Genomic DNA, 19314 nt, shown 5'->3' with positions numbered 1-19314 from the left:
GGGAGATATTAGGATAGGTGACCAAAAGCTTGGTCAAAGGTGTTGGCCATAGCGATTCTCTTAAAGGAACAGAGAGGGGTGGAGAGATTTAGGAAGAGAATTCCAGAGATTAGGGCCTAGGCAGCTGAAGGCACATCCACCGATGGTGGAGCGGTGGAAATCGGGAATGCACAAGAGGCCAGTATGTTAAATCTTTTCCTCCCACCACCAGAGACACTGTTTTATTGCTTTGGGCCATAGGAAAGCTACGTTTGCAGCACCCACCTCAATATCTCTTCCTGTGCTCGCAGCAGCCGAGTCCAATTTCTGTTGTATCAAGGGTTGTCAACGCTCCAGGCTTGTGTCCTGCAGTCTTCATGAATTAATGATTAATATCCTGGACACTGCTGCAAGCAACCTGGGAGAAAAATCAGAGAGGCATCAAACAAAATAGTGTTTTTGCATATGCTTTGAACACAGCTCTTGATTAATTATAAAAGTACTGGCGATGGAGAATAAGGCTGTTTGACTTGGTGGCAAGAAATCATATGATTGAAGACTCCAGAAATAAGGTCAGCCAGGATTGACAACCCTCGACATCCCTGCTTTCGTTGTCTTCACCTTTGACCCCCGGGTCGAAAAACTGTCAAAAGGACCGCATTCATCTGGCACTGCATTGTTGTAACCTGAGGCTGTTTGGCGTGACATTATTTTAATCTTAAATTATTTTACATAAAATACATGAAACAAACCGCTATTGAAGTGAGGCTAAGTAGATGTTAGTTTGAAGCATACTTGACTAGGCATTAAAACGGTACAGCAACCCCCAATTTAATCACAGAAAAGCAAATGGCCAAAGCAGCATTGTCTATTTGCAATAACTAATTTCAAACAGAGATTGTGGGCTATCTTGCTCTAAATGGGTAAAAAAAAAAAATCACCAGGCAGGGTCTGCCCACCCAAGTGGGTGTTGAGTTATTACAGTGTGGGATAATCTTGAGTTAAGTTCTATTCTCATGACATGGGTATGTGATTGGAAGAAACTATATTGAGATGCGAGACAGAATTAGGAAATTCTGAGAGCAAGGAGGAAACTCTGTTTCAACAGAGAGCCAAGTCAGAGATTATCCACCTCAACTCTCTTCTTCCACCTTGCCATGGCTTGGGGAGTCACAGCAGCTGTGGAAACTCAAACTGCTTCATTACATTTTAAAAACACAAATAACTGTTGCTAATAATGGAACCCTCCTGATCCAGATAGGTCACCGAGACTTTGATGTGGAGAAGCGGCTACGCAGGGATTTACGACGTAAGAATGCTCTTCTGGCAGATGCCCAGCTGCTGCTGGTTACTATGCAAGACCCAGGTCAAACTGCCAACAAGGAAGAGGCGGAAAAGCTCCAGACGCAGGTCAGTCAGAACTCATGCCTTCCGATCGCACTTAGTGCTGCCATTAGAAATAAAAAAAAGTTTGTTTTCATTGTTGTGGGTCTTAGACGAGGTTATCCTTGGTTAGGGTGAATAGAGACTGCTGCAGGCAAAGCTGAGGTAAACTTTACCCTTTATTGAACATTCTACTAACTATATACAGTATAGGCTCAGCATGCGGCTTCACATAGAGCTATCTCTCAGCATACTCTGTTGTCATGTGATCTTACATCACTGACAACGTTGACTGTCTTGTTATGGACAGGAGGGGTTCTAATTTAAACAGCCCTGATTTCTCCTCTCACCACCCGTCCATAAACAGAAAGTTTTTTTTATTTTGATTTCCTCCTTTATAAGTGGTGGTGTATTTTCCCCAACTCATTAGTTTTGGTGTGATCTAATTTCTATTAACAACTGCACAGAAAACCCAAGGTAGGGTAAAATCAGAGTGTTAGTTTATTACTTCTATGTAGCCCCAGGTACATTCATACAATAAAAGAGGGATAAGGAAAAGAAAGAGGTACAGGGCAAAGACCACAGAGAAGATAAGAATTATTGTTTCATGTGAATCCAAAGTCCAGAATTAAAAGTACAATGGTGTATTCTTTCAGAGCCAGCAGGTTGAAGGCTGATGCTGGATAATTCACTTTTTCAGTAGAGCTGATTTCCACGATGAGATGGGCATGTAGAAATGAGTTAGCCTTGTAGGTACCGGTCCAGAACTTCCAGTAGAAACAGTGCAGATGGGGGCCAGGCATTCACCTGGACCAAACCCTTGCTCTGAGCTGTTGTTTAGTTGATGGAAGATGGCAATCTGAGCTTTGCAGCTTCACAAGGAAATATTACAGGTTCCAGCAGCTTGGGGAGGGGTGGGTGTATGTGTGTGTGTGTGTGTGTGTGTGTGTGTGCGGATGTGGTGTGCGTGGGAAGTGGGTTCATGTGATATGACTCCCAATTCTCCAATTCGATTTGGACAAACCAAATGTGTATTCCTTTGTCTGGATTCTTGAAATGGTTAATGTGTCAACCATTAATAATTTCAACAGAGGTTTCAGGGTCCTTTGTCCTTGCTGACTGATCATATTTGTTGGCCAGGGCCTGGCCTTGGAAATGTAAATGGCCTTTGCACAGTTCCCTGGGGTTTGATCTCTGTAGTCACAGGGGTCATTACCCCCTCTTTAGAGATAACAAGGTGGCAGCTGTTCTGAATGCTAGGGAGTTCCTTTTGTCTGAGTCATAGCCAGTTATGGCTTCAGACATTTTAAAGCCTTTGTCCAGTTTTAGAAAAGAATTTTATAAATTAGCCAGGATTATAAATTGATATTTTATAAAAATATAGAGTGAGGCTTTAGCTCCGGGACAGTCTATTTACATATTTAACATTAACCCTTTACACTATATCTTCCCCCCAAGTCTCTGACTCCAGTACACATATTATTTACATTATCCTATATCTACCCCCCAAAGTCTCTGCTTTCATCCATGGGTTCACAGAGATAACCATTGTGATCATTTCACTAATCCCCCCGACCTTGTTCTCAGCCCTCAGAGGTTGCATAGGATCCAAGTTCTCTGTGGTCTCTGTTGAACTCAGTAGAGTAGTATATGAATCATCAGAGAGCACCAGCTCTCTGTTAGGTTGTCTTCCTAATCACGTGGGTAATTAGTCCATTTCATTGATGGTCATTTTCTTTTAGATAGAAGTGTGCTTCTGTTTCTGCTCCCTATTTCATTTTCAGTCTCTACAAGATCAAATCGTGGGATGTAGTGTTTTTTTTACCAGAATTTGGCCTTCACGATTCTGGTCATGAATCCAGACTGACTCACCTGGGATTGAGTTCTGGTAAAATTTTGTACTCCATGGCATTGATTGTAGTTTCTAGTTTGATTTGTACGATACTCATCCTCCTTCTTTCTTATTCTGTCTATATTTGCTGCTTTGGGACATGGCATAAGCGTGTGTGGAAGAACAGGAAGCTGAGTCATCTTCCTATCAGACATTCTGATGGAGCCAAACTATTCTGTGGTGATGTGGAAAGGTAGCACAGCAATGCCAAGTTGATATCGCATTTTTTCTACAACAAAGCCTTTACCGTTCTTGCTCCTATTTTAGCCTCTCCATTAGCTTGTGAGTGTCTGGGTGAACTAGTTGTGTGGACAAACCCATTCTCTTCTGTGAACTGCTTAAGACATTTGTTTGCAAGCAGTGGGTCATTGTCTGAAATGACAAGATCTGGAATACCATTGTGGCAAAAATTTCTAGTAGTAATTTAGTGACAGCTTCTGGGATTGGACCGTGAAGGTGTTTAACCTCAATTCATCTGGAGTAACAGTCAACGATTATGAGGAATGTCTTCCCCTTGAGCTCAAAAAGGTCTATTCTGAGATGTTCCCATGGTCTGAATGGAAATGAGGATACCATTAGCATTCCCTTTGCTCTTGGCAATGGATTGCACAGGTGACAAAGCTCAAAATCATTTCCTCTAATGATTTTGAGATCCCTGGCCCCCAAACAGAATTGTACGCTCTAACACAACGCTTTGTAATGTCCAGGTATCCCTGGTGAAGTCTCTGAAGAATCTCGAGTCTGAGGACTCTTGGTATGACCAATCATAAGTTAGCGGGTCCTCCATGACACTGAGATGCATTCCTTGCTTAAATTATTGCTTTAGATTGAGATTATTAGAAGCATATTCTGGCCATCCATTCTTGCAGTATTCCCTAATTTTAGCACATTTTTCATCTGCTTTTTGTGCCTTTCGAATTTCATTCAGCCTCTGTGTTGTTGCTGGTAGAAATGTTGTGGTTAATGATGTAGAGGATTTTACATCTTCAGTGAAGTTTATGTTTTTTTGTTCAGGCTTTTCAACAGGAAAGTGTGACAATGCATCTGCTGTTGTTTGTTGTTTCCCTTGCTCAAGTTTGTTCATTTGTTTCTTATTTGATGCAAACTTCCCTTCCTGATAAGGAGCTTGTGGTTCCTTCACCTGCAGTTTTTGGGAAATCTTCTGCTTAGTGTTCTTGGTGTTTACATGGTTCTATCAGGTGGTTCCCCTGCTCCAGAGCACTTGTCTTCTCAAGACATCCAAATAATTTTGTAAATTCTGTCCTTAATTCTTTTGATTTTTCTTGGCTTCCCAATTCATCTACTTTATAGATGAGTTGTAGATCTGTGTAAACTTTTTGGCTTAACAGTGAACATTCTTAGCTTTGGATTTCATATGAAATTTCTGTGATTCCTCTTCATTTGTACTGAAGTTTAGCAGTCCACTGTCCCTTGACCTTCAGTTGAATGCCTCGTATGTCAATAATTGGAGGATTCTTGCATTAGCCACTGTTCTGTGCTTGAAAAGAACTGAAACTCCTGCTCCAGTGTCTAATTTGAAATTTGTTTTATGTCCATTGACCATAATGTCTGTACTCCAATAGCTCCCACTAGATCCTGTAATTTCTCCCAAGAATGACACTTCAATGTCTTTTTCATCTTCAATTTCTTGAATGCTACATGTTTTGATTGGTTTATTCTTGACTTGCTGTATTGAGAGCATTTTGCTGCAGCATACAAATTTAAAATGTCCTCTGCTCTTACAGGAATGGCACTCCTCATTTTTTGACGGAGTATTCTTTGATACAGCCTTTACTCGCCTCAGTGAGAACACTGTATAATGGCACTAACTCACCCTCCTCACTCTTGCGCTGTTTTTGAGTAGGTGCACTGCTACTTCTGTGCCTTACAAACTGCACTGGGTTATCCATTTTTCTCCATGACATCGCCTTGTCGTCTCGGATAAAAACCCGATTTTGCTTTCTCACTTAAGCTAGCCTTGTTAACTATACAGCCTTTGATGGTGTCATATCCTCTCTCCACTGCAGAAAATCTGACAAAGTCTGCTCAAAGACTGCTACAACAATGTGATTATGAATTAATTCATCTGTCAGGGCTCCATATTTGCAATTCTCAGCTAATCGATATAAATTGTTAATGAAGGAATCTATACCGTCTCTTGAGCTTCACCCTTTCTCTAATGGTATTCCTTCTAAGGCTGAAAGATGTGTCAAAGGCTTTTATGATCTCTTCTTATGTCAACATCTCTTCATTTATACGCTGTCTGACCATTACATCATCTATGCTACTGCCTAATGGCGTAGAGAAGGGTACTTACCTGTTCCTTGCTAGTCTTCTCTGCTAGTCTCAAAGCTGTTCTGCACCTGGTAAACCTATGATGCCAGCTCTGCCACTTCTTGGCTTGATTCGGGCCTTCCACCTGATCGAAGCAGTCTGGTAAGAGTAAAATTTTCTCCATAGCTTTTCATCACTTTAGCCTTTTTTTGAGACTGTTGGCATTTTTCCCTGCTCTGTCCTTGTCTCACATTTCTCTTACTGCCTCTTCCAGTCGTTGGGCTATTACTTGGTGCTTTTTTCAGTTGTGTTTTCCACTTTCACTGTCTGTTACCATTGTGATGGGTCTTAGATGAGGTCGCCCTTGGTCAGGATCTGTAGAGGCTGCTGGAGACAAGGCTGTTGGTAAAGTTTACCTTTTATTGAACATTCTAAAACTATGTCCAGCACAAGACTTAGCACGAGGAAGTATCTCTCAGCATACTCTGTTGTCATGTGATCTTACATCACTGATGATGTAGACTGTCTACTTACATATTTAACATTAACCCGTTAAACTACAGGTAAGGTAGTAATTAGAGCAGTTGGTTGCTAAACCATCAAACTCCAGAGATTTAATGCAGCCTGTAATGTCTAGCCATTTTTTCAAGTTTATAATGTAGAATCCTACCACAAACGTAGGCTTTTAATCATGTTTCTCTCCTTCCAGCTCCCTCCTCAATTTCCTCACCACCGCCCCAGCTACAATGTTGTCCCCTATTATCCTGAATGCCTTGTTGTTAGACTACCATTCTACAAGAGTTTTGATCATTTCTCCAGGACCATATTAAGTGGCCCTTTTTATTATATGACCCTAGTTGCGTTTAGGGAGCATCATCACAGCTGAAACCTCTTCCGATAAGAACACTTTGCAGTAGAATTGAAAGCATTCACTCCATCCCCCACTGGCACACAGTGACAGCACTGTGCACCATCCACAAGATGCACTGCAGCAAATTGCCAAAGCTCCTCTGGCAGCACCTTTCCAAACTTGAGACCTCTACCACTAGGAGAATTAGGGCACCAGATGCTGTGAACCCCACTACCTGTAAATTTCCATCTAAGGTAAAATCATCCTGACCTGGAACTAAATCGTGGTTTCTTCACTGTCACTGTTGAAAAACTGGAACTCCCTTTCCAACAGCATTACGGTTGTACTTATGGCACACATGGTTCAAGAAGGCAGATCATCACCAGCTTCTCAAGGGCACTTATGGATAGACAATAAATGCTGGTCTTGTCAACAATGCCCATGTCCCATGAGCGAATAAAGAAGAAGTTGACTGGTCATCAAATCAGTAGTGAATATCCTATTTGAGAAACCTTTTGTTCATCCTGTCACCCTGAGGCACATCTTCATGGATACTTCCCTAATTGAAGCATTAAATTCCCCTCCATGTCACTCACCATCCTGACTTGGAAATATATCGCTGTTCCTTCACAGTTGCTGGGTCAAAATCCTGTAACTCCCTCCCTAACAGCACTGTGGGTGTACCTACACCACATGAACTGCAGCGATTCAAGAAAGCAGCTCACCACCACCTTCTCAAGGGCAACTAGAGAAGGGCAATAAGTGCTGGCCTAGCCAGTGAAGCCCAGGTCTCATGAATGAATTTTTAAAAAATGACTGTACAGTCCAGGAATTGAACTGGGGTCCACTGTAGCTCCATCGATTCAGAACTATGTATTAGATTTTACTCACTTGAGAAATCAGGGGGCTCGGGATGTAGAAAGAAAATATTGCAACAACCAGATTATATTTACTGTGAATATGTTGCAGATAAATAATGCAGAGAATAGAGTGGTAGACAGTAACACATCAAGTGTAGAGATAACAGTATAAACATTTGAAACTGGAGTTTATTTTTTGTATCATTCAACCGTACAACACAAGTGAAGGATACAGTGGAATTTTCAGCATTGATTTCTTTTCAAAGTAGTATAAGATATCACTATTGTCCACTCTGGAATTCTTTGCTTGCAATGTCTGAGACTAATGGAGCTGTTCAAAATGTACTTATATGCTACATTTACCTTTCTAACTGGGCAACTTGTCACCATTTTTACACACCTGCAGGCCTGACCTGCCATGGTCTAGAGATAGGGAACTAAAGTCAGAAATAGAGAACTAAAGTCAGAAATAGAGAACTAAACTTAGACTGACTGCATCTTTGCAGGCTTCTCTGACCCTCCATCCCCTATCGCACAAAATACAAAATTTGTGGCAGCAATTTTAAAACAATCTGTTTCTTTGAAGACTTAAAAGGCCTCTTGGTCTTTTCCCCCTGTGCCCTTCAAGGTAAGGGAGTGTTGCTGTCAACAAACAGAACACTTTCCCATTGTGAGAATCAGTATCAACACAGAACATGTCCAAAGCGCCTTCAGTCTGTGACAGTAACAGATTAACGCTCTCTGTACTTTATCCCAACAATGTGCCGTCACCCCAACTTCAGAAGGTCATTCCCCACAACAACAGAGCAAACTTTTCATTTCTCACATCTGTATACATGAGACTCAATTTGCGATCAATCTGTGCTGTTTGTGTTGAGTGCCATGGAACCGTATAACAGTCATAGGCCCATATGGATCATCATGCTGATGTTTTTTTGGTATAATTCCATAGCCCAGCTCTCTCCCCAAAGCTCTGTGTCTTCCTCTGCTTCAATTTTTATCAACTGTCCCCTTAAAAGACGCAATTGTTTTTGCCTCAATCGCTCCCTGTGGTAAAGCATCCGACGTTCTAAGAAATCGACACAAAGAAATGTTTTCTAATTTTTTGAGAGAGTTCTAAATTTGACCCTTTCTCACTGTTCCCCCAATAGTCTTTCTTTATTCATCCTAGCTAAACCCTTCATAATTTAAAGAATCTGTTAGATTTTCTCTGCTTCAGTGAAAATACTCCTAGAATCTCAAATATCTGTCTGCAGCTAGAATTTCTTGTCCCTGGGATGATCCTTGTGAATCTATGTCATATGCTCCCTGTGCCTTTAATGTATTTTTTGAATGGGCTTTCAACAACTAGATATGCGACTCCAACTTTGGCCTAACCATTGCCTCATTATCAATATTTTGTTCTTGATTTCCACGTCGCTATTAGTAAAACCCAAATTGCTACTGTCCATATGTGCTTGGACTTAGATCCGAACCCTCTGAAGTAGCAAGGAAAGGCTATGGTTTTTGGTCCTGACAGGGCTGGGAGTGGATGTGTGGGGGAGGGGGGGGGTGCGTGGGACACTGGTGGGATGCAGAAAGTGGCACCAGCCAGCGTTCTGGTTCCGCGGCTACATGCTACCGCTAGACCATTTTTGCAGAGGTGGGTTGATTGGGGGGGGGCGGGGGTGGTGGTGGTGGTACAGCAGGGCTACCCATCTGCATGTGATAAGAGCCTAGTAAGGCCAATTACGGAAGGACAACTGGAAAATTCCAATGGGCCTCCAGGTCTCTGCAGGCGACAGGGCCCAGTTTAGCTGCAGGGAGGCAGCCTCCTGACAGCAAGCTAAGACAGCTGCCTACTGCTCCAAGGAGGCCAAGAGGCCCTCAAGTTTGTGTCTGCCTGGGTGCAGCAGCCACAGACAGCCATATAGAGGACCCCTCCTCTACCCACCCCCATCACCACCATTGTGGCGTACTTGCTGCAAAACCCATTTTATAATTTGGATTTAAAAGTGTTGGTGAGTGGGTTGTTTCACTTTGTAGCACTTCACTTACCTTGCATTGAATTATGTAGACATTACAGCCTGGGTCTTCCTCCTTGAGGCAGGTGGGGGAAGTCAGGAAATTACACAGCTTGGCCCTCCCGCCTTGGGAGAATTTGTCCGCAAAGGCGGGATCTTCATTGTTGGGGGCTGCGTGTGGGCTGGAGTCAGGCTAGCTGACCCAGAAAGAAGTCTGGAGGCAGCCGCAGGGGTTACCAGGTGCGGAGCTGGGCTATTTAAAAGGCCCGCGCCAGTGCTGTGGGACTTTGTCCCAGTGGCGGGAAAACAGAAAGTTCCTCCAACCCTTACCCCTTACACCCACTTCACCTGCCAAACATGCCTTATCCATGCCACCTCATGCGTCCTGGCCACCCCTAGGTCCCCTCATGCCCCTTATGCCAATCTCTGCCCTTCCACCCACCCCCTATGTCCCCTCTTGCCCCTTATGCCAATCTGTGCCCTTCCACCCACCCCCTCAGACCCCTCATGCCCCCATGCCAAGCTCTGGCTCTTCCATGCCCATTGACCCACTGTACACTTTCTAGAACCAATGAACACTACTGTGTACAGAGCCTGAGCTGTCAGTCAAACAGTGGTTCCCCTGTGGAGCAGCTGTTGTAGTGTTCCAATAGCTGCCTGGGCTCTCAGCCAGGAATACAAAATGAGGCTTAGTGCCCAGACACAATGAAAATACGAGAAAAACCCAGAGAAAACATTGTTTGATTGGTAGCTCAGGCTCTCTGATCTCTGCAGTGAATTTTTTGACACAAGTTAAGTGGGTTCAAGTGTTTATAGTTTGTGGTTTTTTGAAACTTCAAAGGGCCTGGACGACTGACACTTTTATTAGCTTGGTCCAGAATTACTTTTCAAGCATAGGCGAAAGTTATCCGTGGATTACATTTTTTTCAAAATTTTTTTTTATACATACCACTATACACTGTGCTGTTCGTTGGTTCTAGAAGGTGTACAGTGGGTCAATAGAGACATAGAAAAATAGGAGCAGGAGTATGCCATTCGGCCCTTCGAGTCTGCTCCGCCATTCATTATGATCATGGCTGATCATCCAACTCAATAGCCTGCTCCTGCTTTCTCCCCATATCCTTTGATCCCTTTTGCCCCAAGAGCTATAGCTAACTCCCTCTTGAAAACATACAATGTTTTGGCCTCAACTACTTTCTGTGGTAGCGAATTCTACAGGCTCACCACTCATAGGTGAAGAAATTTCTCCTCATCTCAGTCCTAAATGGTCTACCTCGTATCCTCAGACTGTGACCCCTGGTTCTGGGCTCCCCACCATTGGGAACATCCTTCCTGCATCTACCCTGTCTAGTCCTGTTAGAATTTTATAGGTTTCTATGAGATCCCCCCTTATTCTTCTGAACTCCACTGAATATAGTACTAACCCACTCAATCTCTCCTCCTATTTCAGTCCCGCCATCCCAGGAATCATTCTGATAAACCTTCGCTGCACTCCCCTATAGCAAGAACATCCTTCCTCAGATAAGGAGCAATGGGCATGAAAGTGCCAAAGCATGGCAAAGGGGGCATGAGGGGTGTGAGGTGGAAGGGCAGGCCTTGGCATTGGAGACATGAGGGGCCATAGAGGATGGATGGAAGAGATGTTACTTGGCATAGAAGGCATGAGGTGGACCTTTGAACTTAGCTTTTAAAACGGCCCCTCATTCACACTAAGGTTCACAACTTCTCTAAGCGGCTGTGTATCATGACTCTTTAAAAAGCTGGCCTGGCTCCATGAAAATTGTGGAGGAGTAGGAAATGCCTATCCCCGCAATGGAGCTGGCCATGTCAGGAGTGCCGGCTGCGGGCTTTTGACCGGAACCGGCCCACACCCTCTAAAGACGCTCCCAAAAATCACACAGCCCGAGAATTGGGAACTGGGAATCCCAAGTTGGGACCCACCCGCCATTTTTAAAGAGCTCTCGAGTCAACACGGCTGGATGAAAATCCAAACCTACAATTCAGAAAGACTATTATTTTCTACATGAGCAGCTGTCCTAAGCCCACGAACCCACCATGTTACGGTACCCCTTTATTCATCATTCCTTCAATCATCTTTAAAAAAAAAAGAAAATTTCTCCCCTTATCTGTCTTAAGTCTCTGACGTTTAAGCTCTTGTCTGTGTACCCTTGTTCTAGCCCCTTTATCACTGGGATTGGTCCCCATAGTGTTCGTGGTTCCCATACTTTAGCCATTTCTTAATTTAAATCTGCAGTGTGCAAGGCCCATAGAGGCCAGACCGCATTTAACAAAAGCCACTTTGTCGTTTCAATACTTTTAGTGCTGTATTTTTATTCTTCCAGCCACTCCAAAAAAGACTTGAGGGGATATTCTGGGAAGAAACCTGATCATATTCCAGCCTGCAGTCACTTCAGTGCCAAGTTGGCACATTGAGATTTGTCTTCCAGCAGCCCTTGGCCTTTTCAGTGTTGATTTTGCTTTGCCTTCAAAGCATGCACAGTTTCTATTTTAAAAAGCAAGAAGTCCCATCTGATTAATCAGGAATAATAATTGCGGTGAAGGGTAGACTTATATAGATAACGGGTAGAGAAGATGCAGTTGGATACTGGACCCTATCCCACACTTCTGGTAGCCATAGCAACCGACAGCTAGCTGCAACAATCCACTTGAGATGGGACAACATTTTTTGAAGGAGTTAAAAATGACTTAATACATGCAACATATTAGCTGGGTGTAATACAAAGCAACAGTTCAGTCAAGGGATTCAGATGGATTACATGTGGAAATCTGCTGGCGATTAAAAAGCAATGATTTAATCCCAGGATTGAGATAACGTCCCAATCTGAAGTTTAAACGGTTCCTAATCTACAACTGAAACCACCGCAAGATATCCTGCTGTTGTTATGTAGGCAGGCTGATAATTTTATTCCCTTTTTGGGGTCTGCTTTCTTGCTGAGAGTGATGTGTTTGCAAGATGGGATGATTCTGGTAGAGTTCTGGATGATTTGAAATTCGTAAAAGATGAAGGCGTCTTTTCTACATGTGCTGCTCGTAGTGCCAATTTAACCAAAAAACTGACAGGAATAATTTTGGGTTAAGTTACATACTGTTATAGGCTGAATTTGCTTTTTGTGTTACGGGGTAGAAAGGGGTCAAAATGAATCACAATTCGGGAAGTGAACACTCCTCCACAAGCCCTGATCATTCTGTGGAAGCAGATTTCTTAACTGCCAGACTTTTCTGTAGTAGATGTAACGTCCTGGACACCATTCTTGTCCCACAGAATTGAGGATTCTGGAGGTCAGCCTTATGGAGTCCTAGAGTGATTGAGTTTCCTAAATCTTTTTTTCCTCTGCAAACCACCCCATTTCCCCCCCATCGCCCGTAATCCAATCCCCTAATTTTCATATGAATGTTATCCTTTTCCTCCCTCCCCCACTTATCCTAGGAACTGCAGTTTTACTGTTCTTCATGTGAACTCAATAGATGTGAGATAACCTTCTGCAGAGGGGTAGAAATGTGGCTTCATATTGCTCAGCTGTAGTATGCCTACAGTTGTCATAAAATGACCTGACTCCTGAGTTTACACTTTACTCTTTGTTGGAGAAGCACACCCCAAACTGCTTCCCTTTAGAGAGTGATTTTCCAAATCTCTTTCCACTAATCAAAAAGCAATGTTCTAAACTGCTTCCCATTAATTCGTGAGTGACGTTAAACCCACTAACTAGACACTAACTAGAGTGACATTAAACTGTTGCCTATTAGCTGGTGGGCAACATTAAACCCATTAAGTACGGTCTGACATTAAACTGTGTGCCATTAACTAGCGAGTGACATTAAATCACTTCCCATTAACTTGAGCGTGACATTAAACTGTTTCCTATTAACTAGCGAGTGGCGTGAAACTACTTTCTGATCATTGGACAGTGATGTTCCAAACTATTTTCCGTTGATGAGGGAGTGACACCTTAACCTGTATGTGGTTGATGAGAGTGACAATTAAAATTGCTTCATGGTAATCAAAGAGTGCCACTTCTAACCACTTTCTCTTAATTAAAGATTGATGTTCCAAGCTGCTTACCATTGATCAGAGAGATGTTATAACTACACTCACTGTCTTTAACAGGCTAATATTCACTTGTTCTTTTTTAAAGAAAGATTGCTGACTGAGTTCCCAGAGTGCATTCGGAACTTAGCACTGACTGGTAACATCTATTCATCTTAGAAACTCTCAAGCTGCTTAATTTTAACAACCTGTAAGAAAGCTGTGCTTAATGGTGAAGTGTTGCATATAGTTAGTTCACCATTTACATTAAAGCATTTGTTTCTAGCGTTAGATTTTATTTTTTAATTTTGCTGCTCTGGAGGTAGTGGTTTACAGTGCTCATCAATCATCTGTGAGCGTAAAGGAACAACACCATAGCACTGGTCATTGATCAAGATTAAACAAAGTGCCAACAACTTACACCCAGGTAAAGCCATAGAAAATATTTCAAGGTGCCACGCAGAGGAGAAGGAGCTTTTGCTGAGTCTGTGGGAGCAAGATCCCAAAAGCTTGGTTGTAAGATCTGTTTTAAGAAGTTTTTTTTTCCAGTGAAGGCAACAATGACAACCACATCTTGTATTTACATAGTGCCCTTAATGTAATAAAATGGCTCAAGGTGCTTCTTGGAGCATTATAAAACAGGGAGGGGAAAAAAACTTGCATTCACTTAGCGCCTTTCATGACTCCAGGAGGTCCCAAAGCATTTTTCAGCCAATGACACACTTTAGGAGCTTTGCAACAGTTGGAGTGTAGGAAGAGAGGCAGCAGAGATTAAGGAAAGAGTTTCAAAGTGCAGCGCTGGAATGGCCAAAGACTTTGCCATCAAAGGTAGAGGGAGTGGAGTAGGGTGAGGGGGGGGAACATACAGGGGACCAGTCAGAGGACCAGAGAAGGCAATTAAATCTGGCATTTTTTTCAAAACTTTCTCCTCCCCAACAATCCCGAGAATTGGTCATGATTCATTGATGGAATTGAATATGGGAACTGTTTGGGTTCCATGCCATGCAAAGGGAGTTTTCAAAAATGCAGCCAGTCAACTCTAGAAAGGGATGGCTCATTTCTTGTATAAAGAAAGGCTATATATGGTTCTCATTATAGTTGAATCAATCACGACGAAGTTAACTGAATAAGGAATATTTGGTGAAAGTTTGACCAGGGTTTCTGGATTTCCTTCTTAATTTATTACCCCCATACCCCCTTAAGTCCAACAAAAGAAATTAGATGGGCACTTGAGGGAGAAGAACTAGCAGGGCTACGGGGATGGGGGTGGTGAGTGCTGGAATGGGAATGATTGGATTGTTCCACAGAAAGCCTGCATGGGCTTGATGGACCGAATGGCCTCCTTCTGTGCCATAATGACATGACTCTGCCTATGACTCTAAAGACAAGGGATTAAGAGTGGATATGAAGCCACAATGTGAATTTTGAATTTGATCCATTGGGAGGCGGGGAGCCAGATTTGGCCACCAAGAATGTGAGAACATAGGATGATGTTTTTTATTTGCATGGCAGGATGCTGCTGGTAGAGTTCTGGCTGATTTGGAATTTATAGAAGATGATGGCTGTTTTCCACATGTGGTGCTCCTGATATCAATTTTACAAATAAACGACAGGAATAATCTTGCGTTAAATTATGTACAATACAGGGGGTTTTTTTTTGTTATGTAGAAATGGATCAAAATGAATCACAATGAAGTCCTCCGCCGATGTGTTCATAATTAAATAAAAGCTAATTTGACAGAGAAAATTACCGTAATTAGAAACCCGAAGTAAAATGCTGGAAATACACTATAGATCAAACTGCAACTGAAAGGAAGAGATTGGTTTTTGATGGGGCCCTTCATTCTGGCTAGTTCGCAGAATGTAAGTACTTGGATTTATGATGCACCTTCCTCACCAAATCTCACCCCAGTTCTTCACACAAGGGGCGGAATTTTCTGTCTGTTGGGTGGGGCTGGTCGGGAGCGGGCTTGGAGCCGATTGCTGCCTGCGAGCGGCTGCGCGCTGCCATTTTACATGGGCGGGCCAATTAAGGCCCGCCCAGCGTGGTGCGCGGCCGGTAGCGCTCAGTGCTACCTGTGCGGGTTTGGGGGGGGAGAGGAGGGAGAGTCGGGGCCTGCGCTCTATCGCAGAGAGCGCAGAAAACCCCCTGAGGCACGGAGATTAGGTTCATATTGAAAGTTTGAAATATAGGAAGAGTAAAACTATTTGGACATGTCCCCTCATGTGACATGTTTATGAATTGTGAAAATTTTAAAATTTATTTAATAAAACCTTCAGGAAACCTCATCCCGCCCGTGGATGAGGGTTCCTAAAAAATGTGAAGGCCGCTTGGGCTCTTCGCCTGCCCCCACCACCCCCCACCACCCTCCCCTCTCTCCCCACCGCCCCCCCCACCAGCCTTAAGGTTGGACAGGTAGCGTTGAGAATTACTTCAATTGGTTTATTAATGGCCTTAACAGGCCTTTGACAGTTTGGCGGCTGTGCAGCCGCCTCTGGCACACACCTGCCGAACAAATGACCTGAATGATGCGCGGTGACGTCGGGAAGCATGCCCGATGCCACTGGGCGTCATTTTACCCGTTGGCGTGTCGGGCCCGCCCACGTGAAATTTATAGCCAATGAATTGAAGTCCGGCGACTGTTGCTCTACGCTCGAACATAAGACGAAGGATCCCATTGGAAACATGAAGCTGCCTTTCTCTTTCTCAGGCTGCCTGATCTGCTGTGTATTTCCAGGTTCCAATACTTTCCCTTGCTCCAATTTGTTATTAATAACAATGCCTATTTGTCAGCTTCTTCTCGCCCATAAGAGCATTGGGGCAGGGGTAGGTCATTTAGCTCTTGAGTCTGTTCCGCCATTCAGTGAGATCACCGTTAATCTGTGAGATAACTCCATTTACCCACCTTTTCCCCATATCCCTTAATATCTTTCATTTACAAATATCTATCAATCTCTGAATTAACATTAACAATTGACTTCGCATCAATTGCCCTTTTCAGAAGAGAGGTCCAAACTTCTACCACCTTTTGGCTGCAGCATTCTTTCCTAATTTCACTCCTGAAATCTCTGGCCCTGTTTTTTTTAGGCTATGTCCCCTAATCCTAGACTTCTGAACCAGTGGAAAAGTTTTCCCTCTATCTATCTAAAGGACATGTTCTCATTACAGATAGAGTCTGTAAAGTTGGAGTTCTGATCTTCCGAATTAATATCTGTTCACCTTAGTGTCTTAAAGATGTCAATCAAATCACTCCTTATCCATCTAAATTCCAGGGAATACGACCCTAGTTTGTGTCATCTCTTCCTGTAATTTAACCCTTATAGCCCAAGTATTGTTCTGGGAAACCTGTGCTGCACTTCTGCCAAGGTCAATGTATCTCTCCTGAGGTGCGGTGCCCAGAACTGCTCACCTACTTCAGACTGGCTCTAACCAAAGCTTTGAATAGCTGTAGCATAAACTCTGTATTCTAATCCTTTGTATATGGGCAGTATTCCATTAGCTTTTTTGATTATTTTGTGTGCCTATTCATGACATTTTAATGACCTTAGTACATGGACCCACCCCACCAAGTCCCTTTGGATCTCTATTGTCTCTCACTTTTCATCATTTTGAAAGTTCTCTTTTGTTCTTTTGCATCCAAAAGTGCTTTCCTGCTTTTTAAAAAAAAATATTCTCTCCTGGGATGCGGTCGTCTCTGGTTAGGCCAACATTTATTGCTGATCCCTAATTGACCTTGAGAAGGTGGTGGTGAGCTGCCTTCTTGAACCGCTGTGGCCCCATGTGGTGTAGGTACACCCACAGTGCTGTTAGGAAGGGAGTTCCAGGATCTTAACCCAGCGACAATGAAGGGACGGCGAAGTTGTGTGGAATTTTACACCGGTGGGATTTTACGGTCCCGCCAAAGTCAGTGGAGTCTAGGATGGCTCGCCGCATTTTACAGCCCTGTCCCCACCGTCATGAGGCTGTAAAATTCCAGCTATAGTTCCAAGTCATGACGGTGTGCGGCTCGGAAGGGGGATTGCAGGTGGCGATGTTCCCATGCATCTGCTGCCCTTGTCCTTCTCGGTGATAGAGGTCGCAGGTTTAGAAGTTGCTCTTGAAGGAGCCTTGGCGAGTTGCTGCAGCGCATCTTGTAGATGGTACACACTACGGCCACTGTGCGTCAGTGGTGGAGGAAGTGAATGTTGAAGGTGATGGATGGGGTTGCCAGTCAGGCAGGCTGCATTGTCCTGGGTGGTGTCTTGAGCATGTGTTAAAAGTGTGGTGCTAATGTGATGAGGAGTCTTCAGACAAGCTGATTAGCATCCTCCCTGCCTCTGAACTTGCTGCAATGGAAAGTTTGGACATGCTGCAATTGTATTTGTTCCAGAGCGCCAATTTTCGATGCACTTTTTCTTTTAACATAGTTAAGACCTAATGGCTTGGAGTTTGTGATCAGCAGCGAAGCAAGGGAGCTCACCAATAACTGCAAAGTAAGACTCACTGAGAGATCTTGCGATCTAGGTTGCGAGGATTTTAACTCGATCACCCTGCAGTGGTACTGCCACTGATTGCAGCATTCTTTACTGGGGATTCCCAATGTGGAGCTGCAGTGATGTCATCAAGCTGTCCCAGTTACAGTGAGGGATTTTCACAGACACCAAATCGGGAAAAGGAAAAGACAAAATTAAAATCCCTTTTAAACATTTTTATATTTAGCAAATAAAAGATTGGGACATACACATGGCATGAAGGTAGAAGTTAAAATATTCTGAATTTTTAAAAAGTTATTGTTAAAAGAGTTTAGTTTAAAAATGTACTAATTAATTAGACAACAGTGCTTCGCAATTCTAAAATTCTTACCAGGGCCAGTTCTGTCATTCATCAAATTTTAATGATCACATTGCTGTTAAAAACCCAGATACACCAGATTAAATAAGGCGTAACTTTTTTGAACAGTTTCCAATAGTGATGTGGGAGCAGGAAAGGTGTATTTCTCACCGATTTCATGATTGTGCCAGAGCCCTGAGTGATAATGTTGCGGTGCCCGCATGCCATTGTAATGTAAAGATGCTCGGCAGAGCAAGAAGTAATATGGGACTGGAGAATAGCACAGTTCATGTTACGATGTATAGAGTCACATGGTAATAGACCTGAAAGAACAGTCTAAAGAGAACATTCTCGAAGCAGCCTACCTGCATGATGAGCAGCACCATGCATGACAGTAACCTGGGATCTGTAAATAGTTAAAGATTACCAATAAAGGGTTCATGTTTAAACACACAAACCCCTCCTCATCAATGAGCCACAACAGCCGGCACCACATCACAACATGGTTGGCAGCAGTGGGAGCCTCTAAAAGATATCACATCAGTGGCGATCTGAAAGGTTGCAGCATTTTAACTGATGAACCCAGAACAGTATCCCAAGGTATGAAGAACTAAACCAGTTGAAGCCGAAATAGAGTGAAGAACTTTCACTGCAGGCTTAGAAGTTGAGGAATCCACCAGAGTGAGTGGAAGTCTAATTGCAAGTTCAATTTCAAGACCCCTGAGTGACGCAGAGCAAAAAAACTGTTTAGGTCACAAGATGAATGAGCAACACTACAACAAATTATGTGACCCCTAAGTGATGCAGAGTAAAAAAGCAAAAATCCTGGTCAGATCTCGAAGATGGGTGAGCAAGAATACAAAAATTGCAAGACCCAGTGTGATGCAGTGTGAAGAATACTGGATAGTTCACGAGTGATGAGCAAAACATACAAAAACAAACTGTACTTATATTATAGAATAGGTGGCAGTCCCATGACTCAGCATATCCATAGGGCAGCTGGAGGAGAGCTGCCAGTTTAAAAAAAAGACTTGCAAGGCACAGTAAATAAAAGGAAAAAGCCTTGCAGGGTTTAGGAGAAAGGGAACCCTTCTCAGTTGGCTTCCTGTCTTCTTGTATAGAAGAGAAAATTGCTGCAGCTTAAGAAGATTTTGAAACAGGCCCATGATCATAGGGATCCCGAAAAAGCTTGGAAAAAACACAGAGACAGTACTGACGG

General features: G+C 43.2%; 1 protein-coding gene across 4 annotated transcripts in view; it reads left to right on the top strand.

The window, feature by feature from the left end:
* The window catches only part of LOC121286299 (unconventional myosin-XVIIIb-like), a 341286-nt gene that overhangs the window by 243471 nt on the left and 78501 nt on the right, over positions 1–19314 (top strand). For all 4 annotated transcript variants that reach the window (XM_041203361.1, XM_041203360.1, XM_041203359.1 and 1 more), the window contains exon 32: positions 1237–1389. In XM_041203361.1, coding sequence (XP_041059295.1) covers positions 1237–1389 — 153 coding nt within the window. The remainder of the gene's footprint in view (positions 1–1236; positions 1390–19314) is intronic.

Source organism: Carcharodon carcharias, chromosome 13, assembly GCF_017639515.1.
Source record: "Carcharodon carcharias isolate sCarCar2 chromosome 13, sCarCar2.pri, whole genome shotgun sequence".
NCBI lineage: Eukaryota > Metazoa > Chordata > Chondrichthyes > Lamniformes > Lamnidae > Carcharodon > Carcharodon carcharias.
The sequence above is the reverse complement of the archived record's forward strand: the minus strand, read 5'-3'. Positions and strand labels throughout refer to the sequence as shown.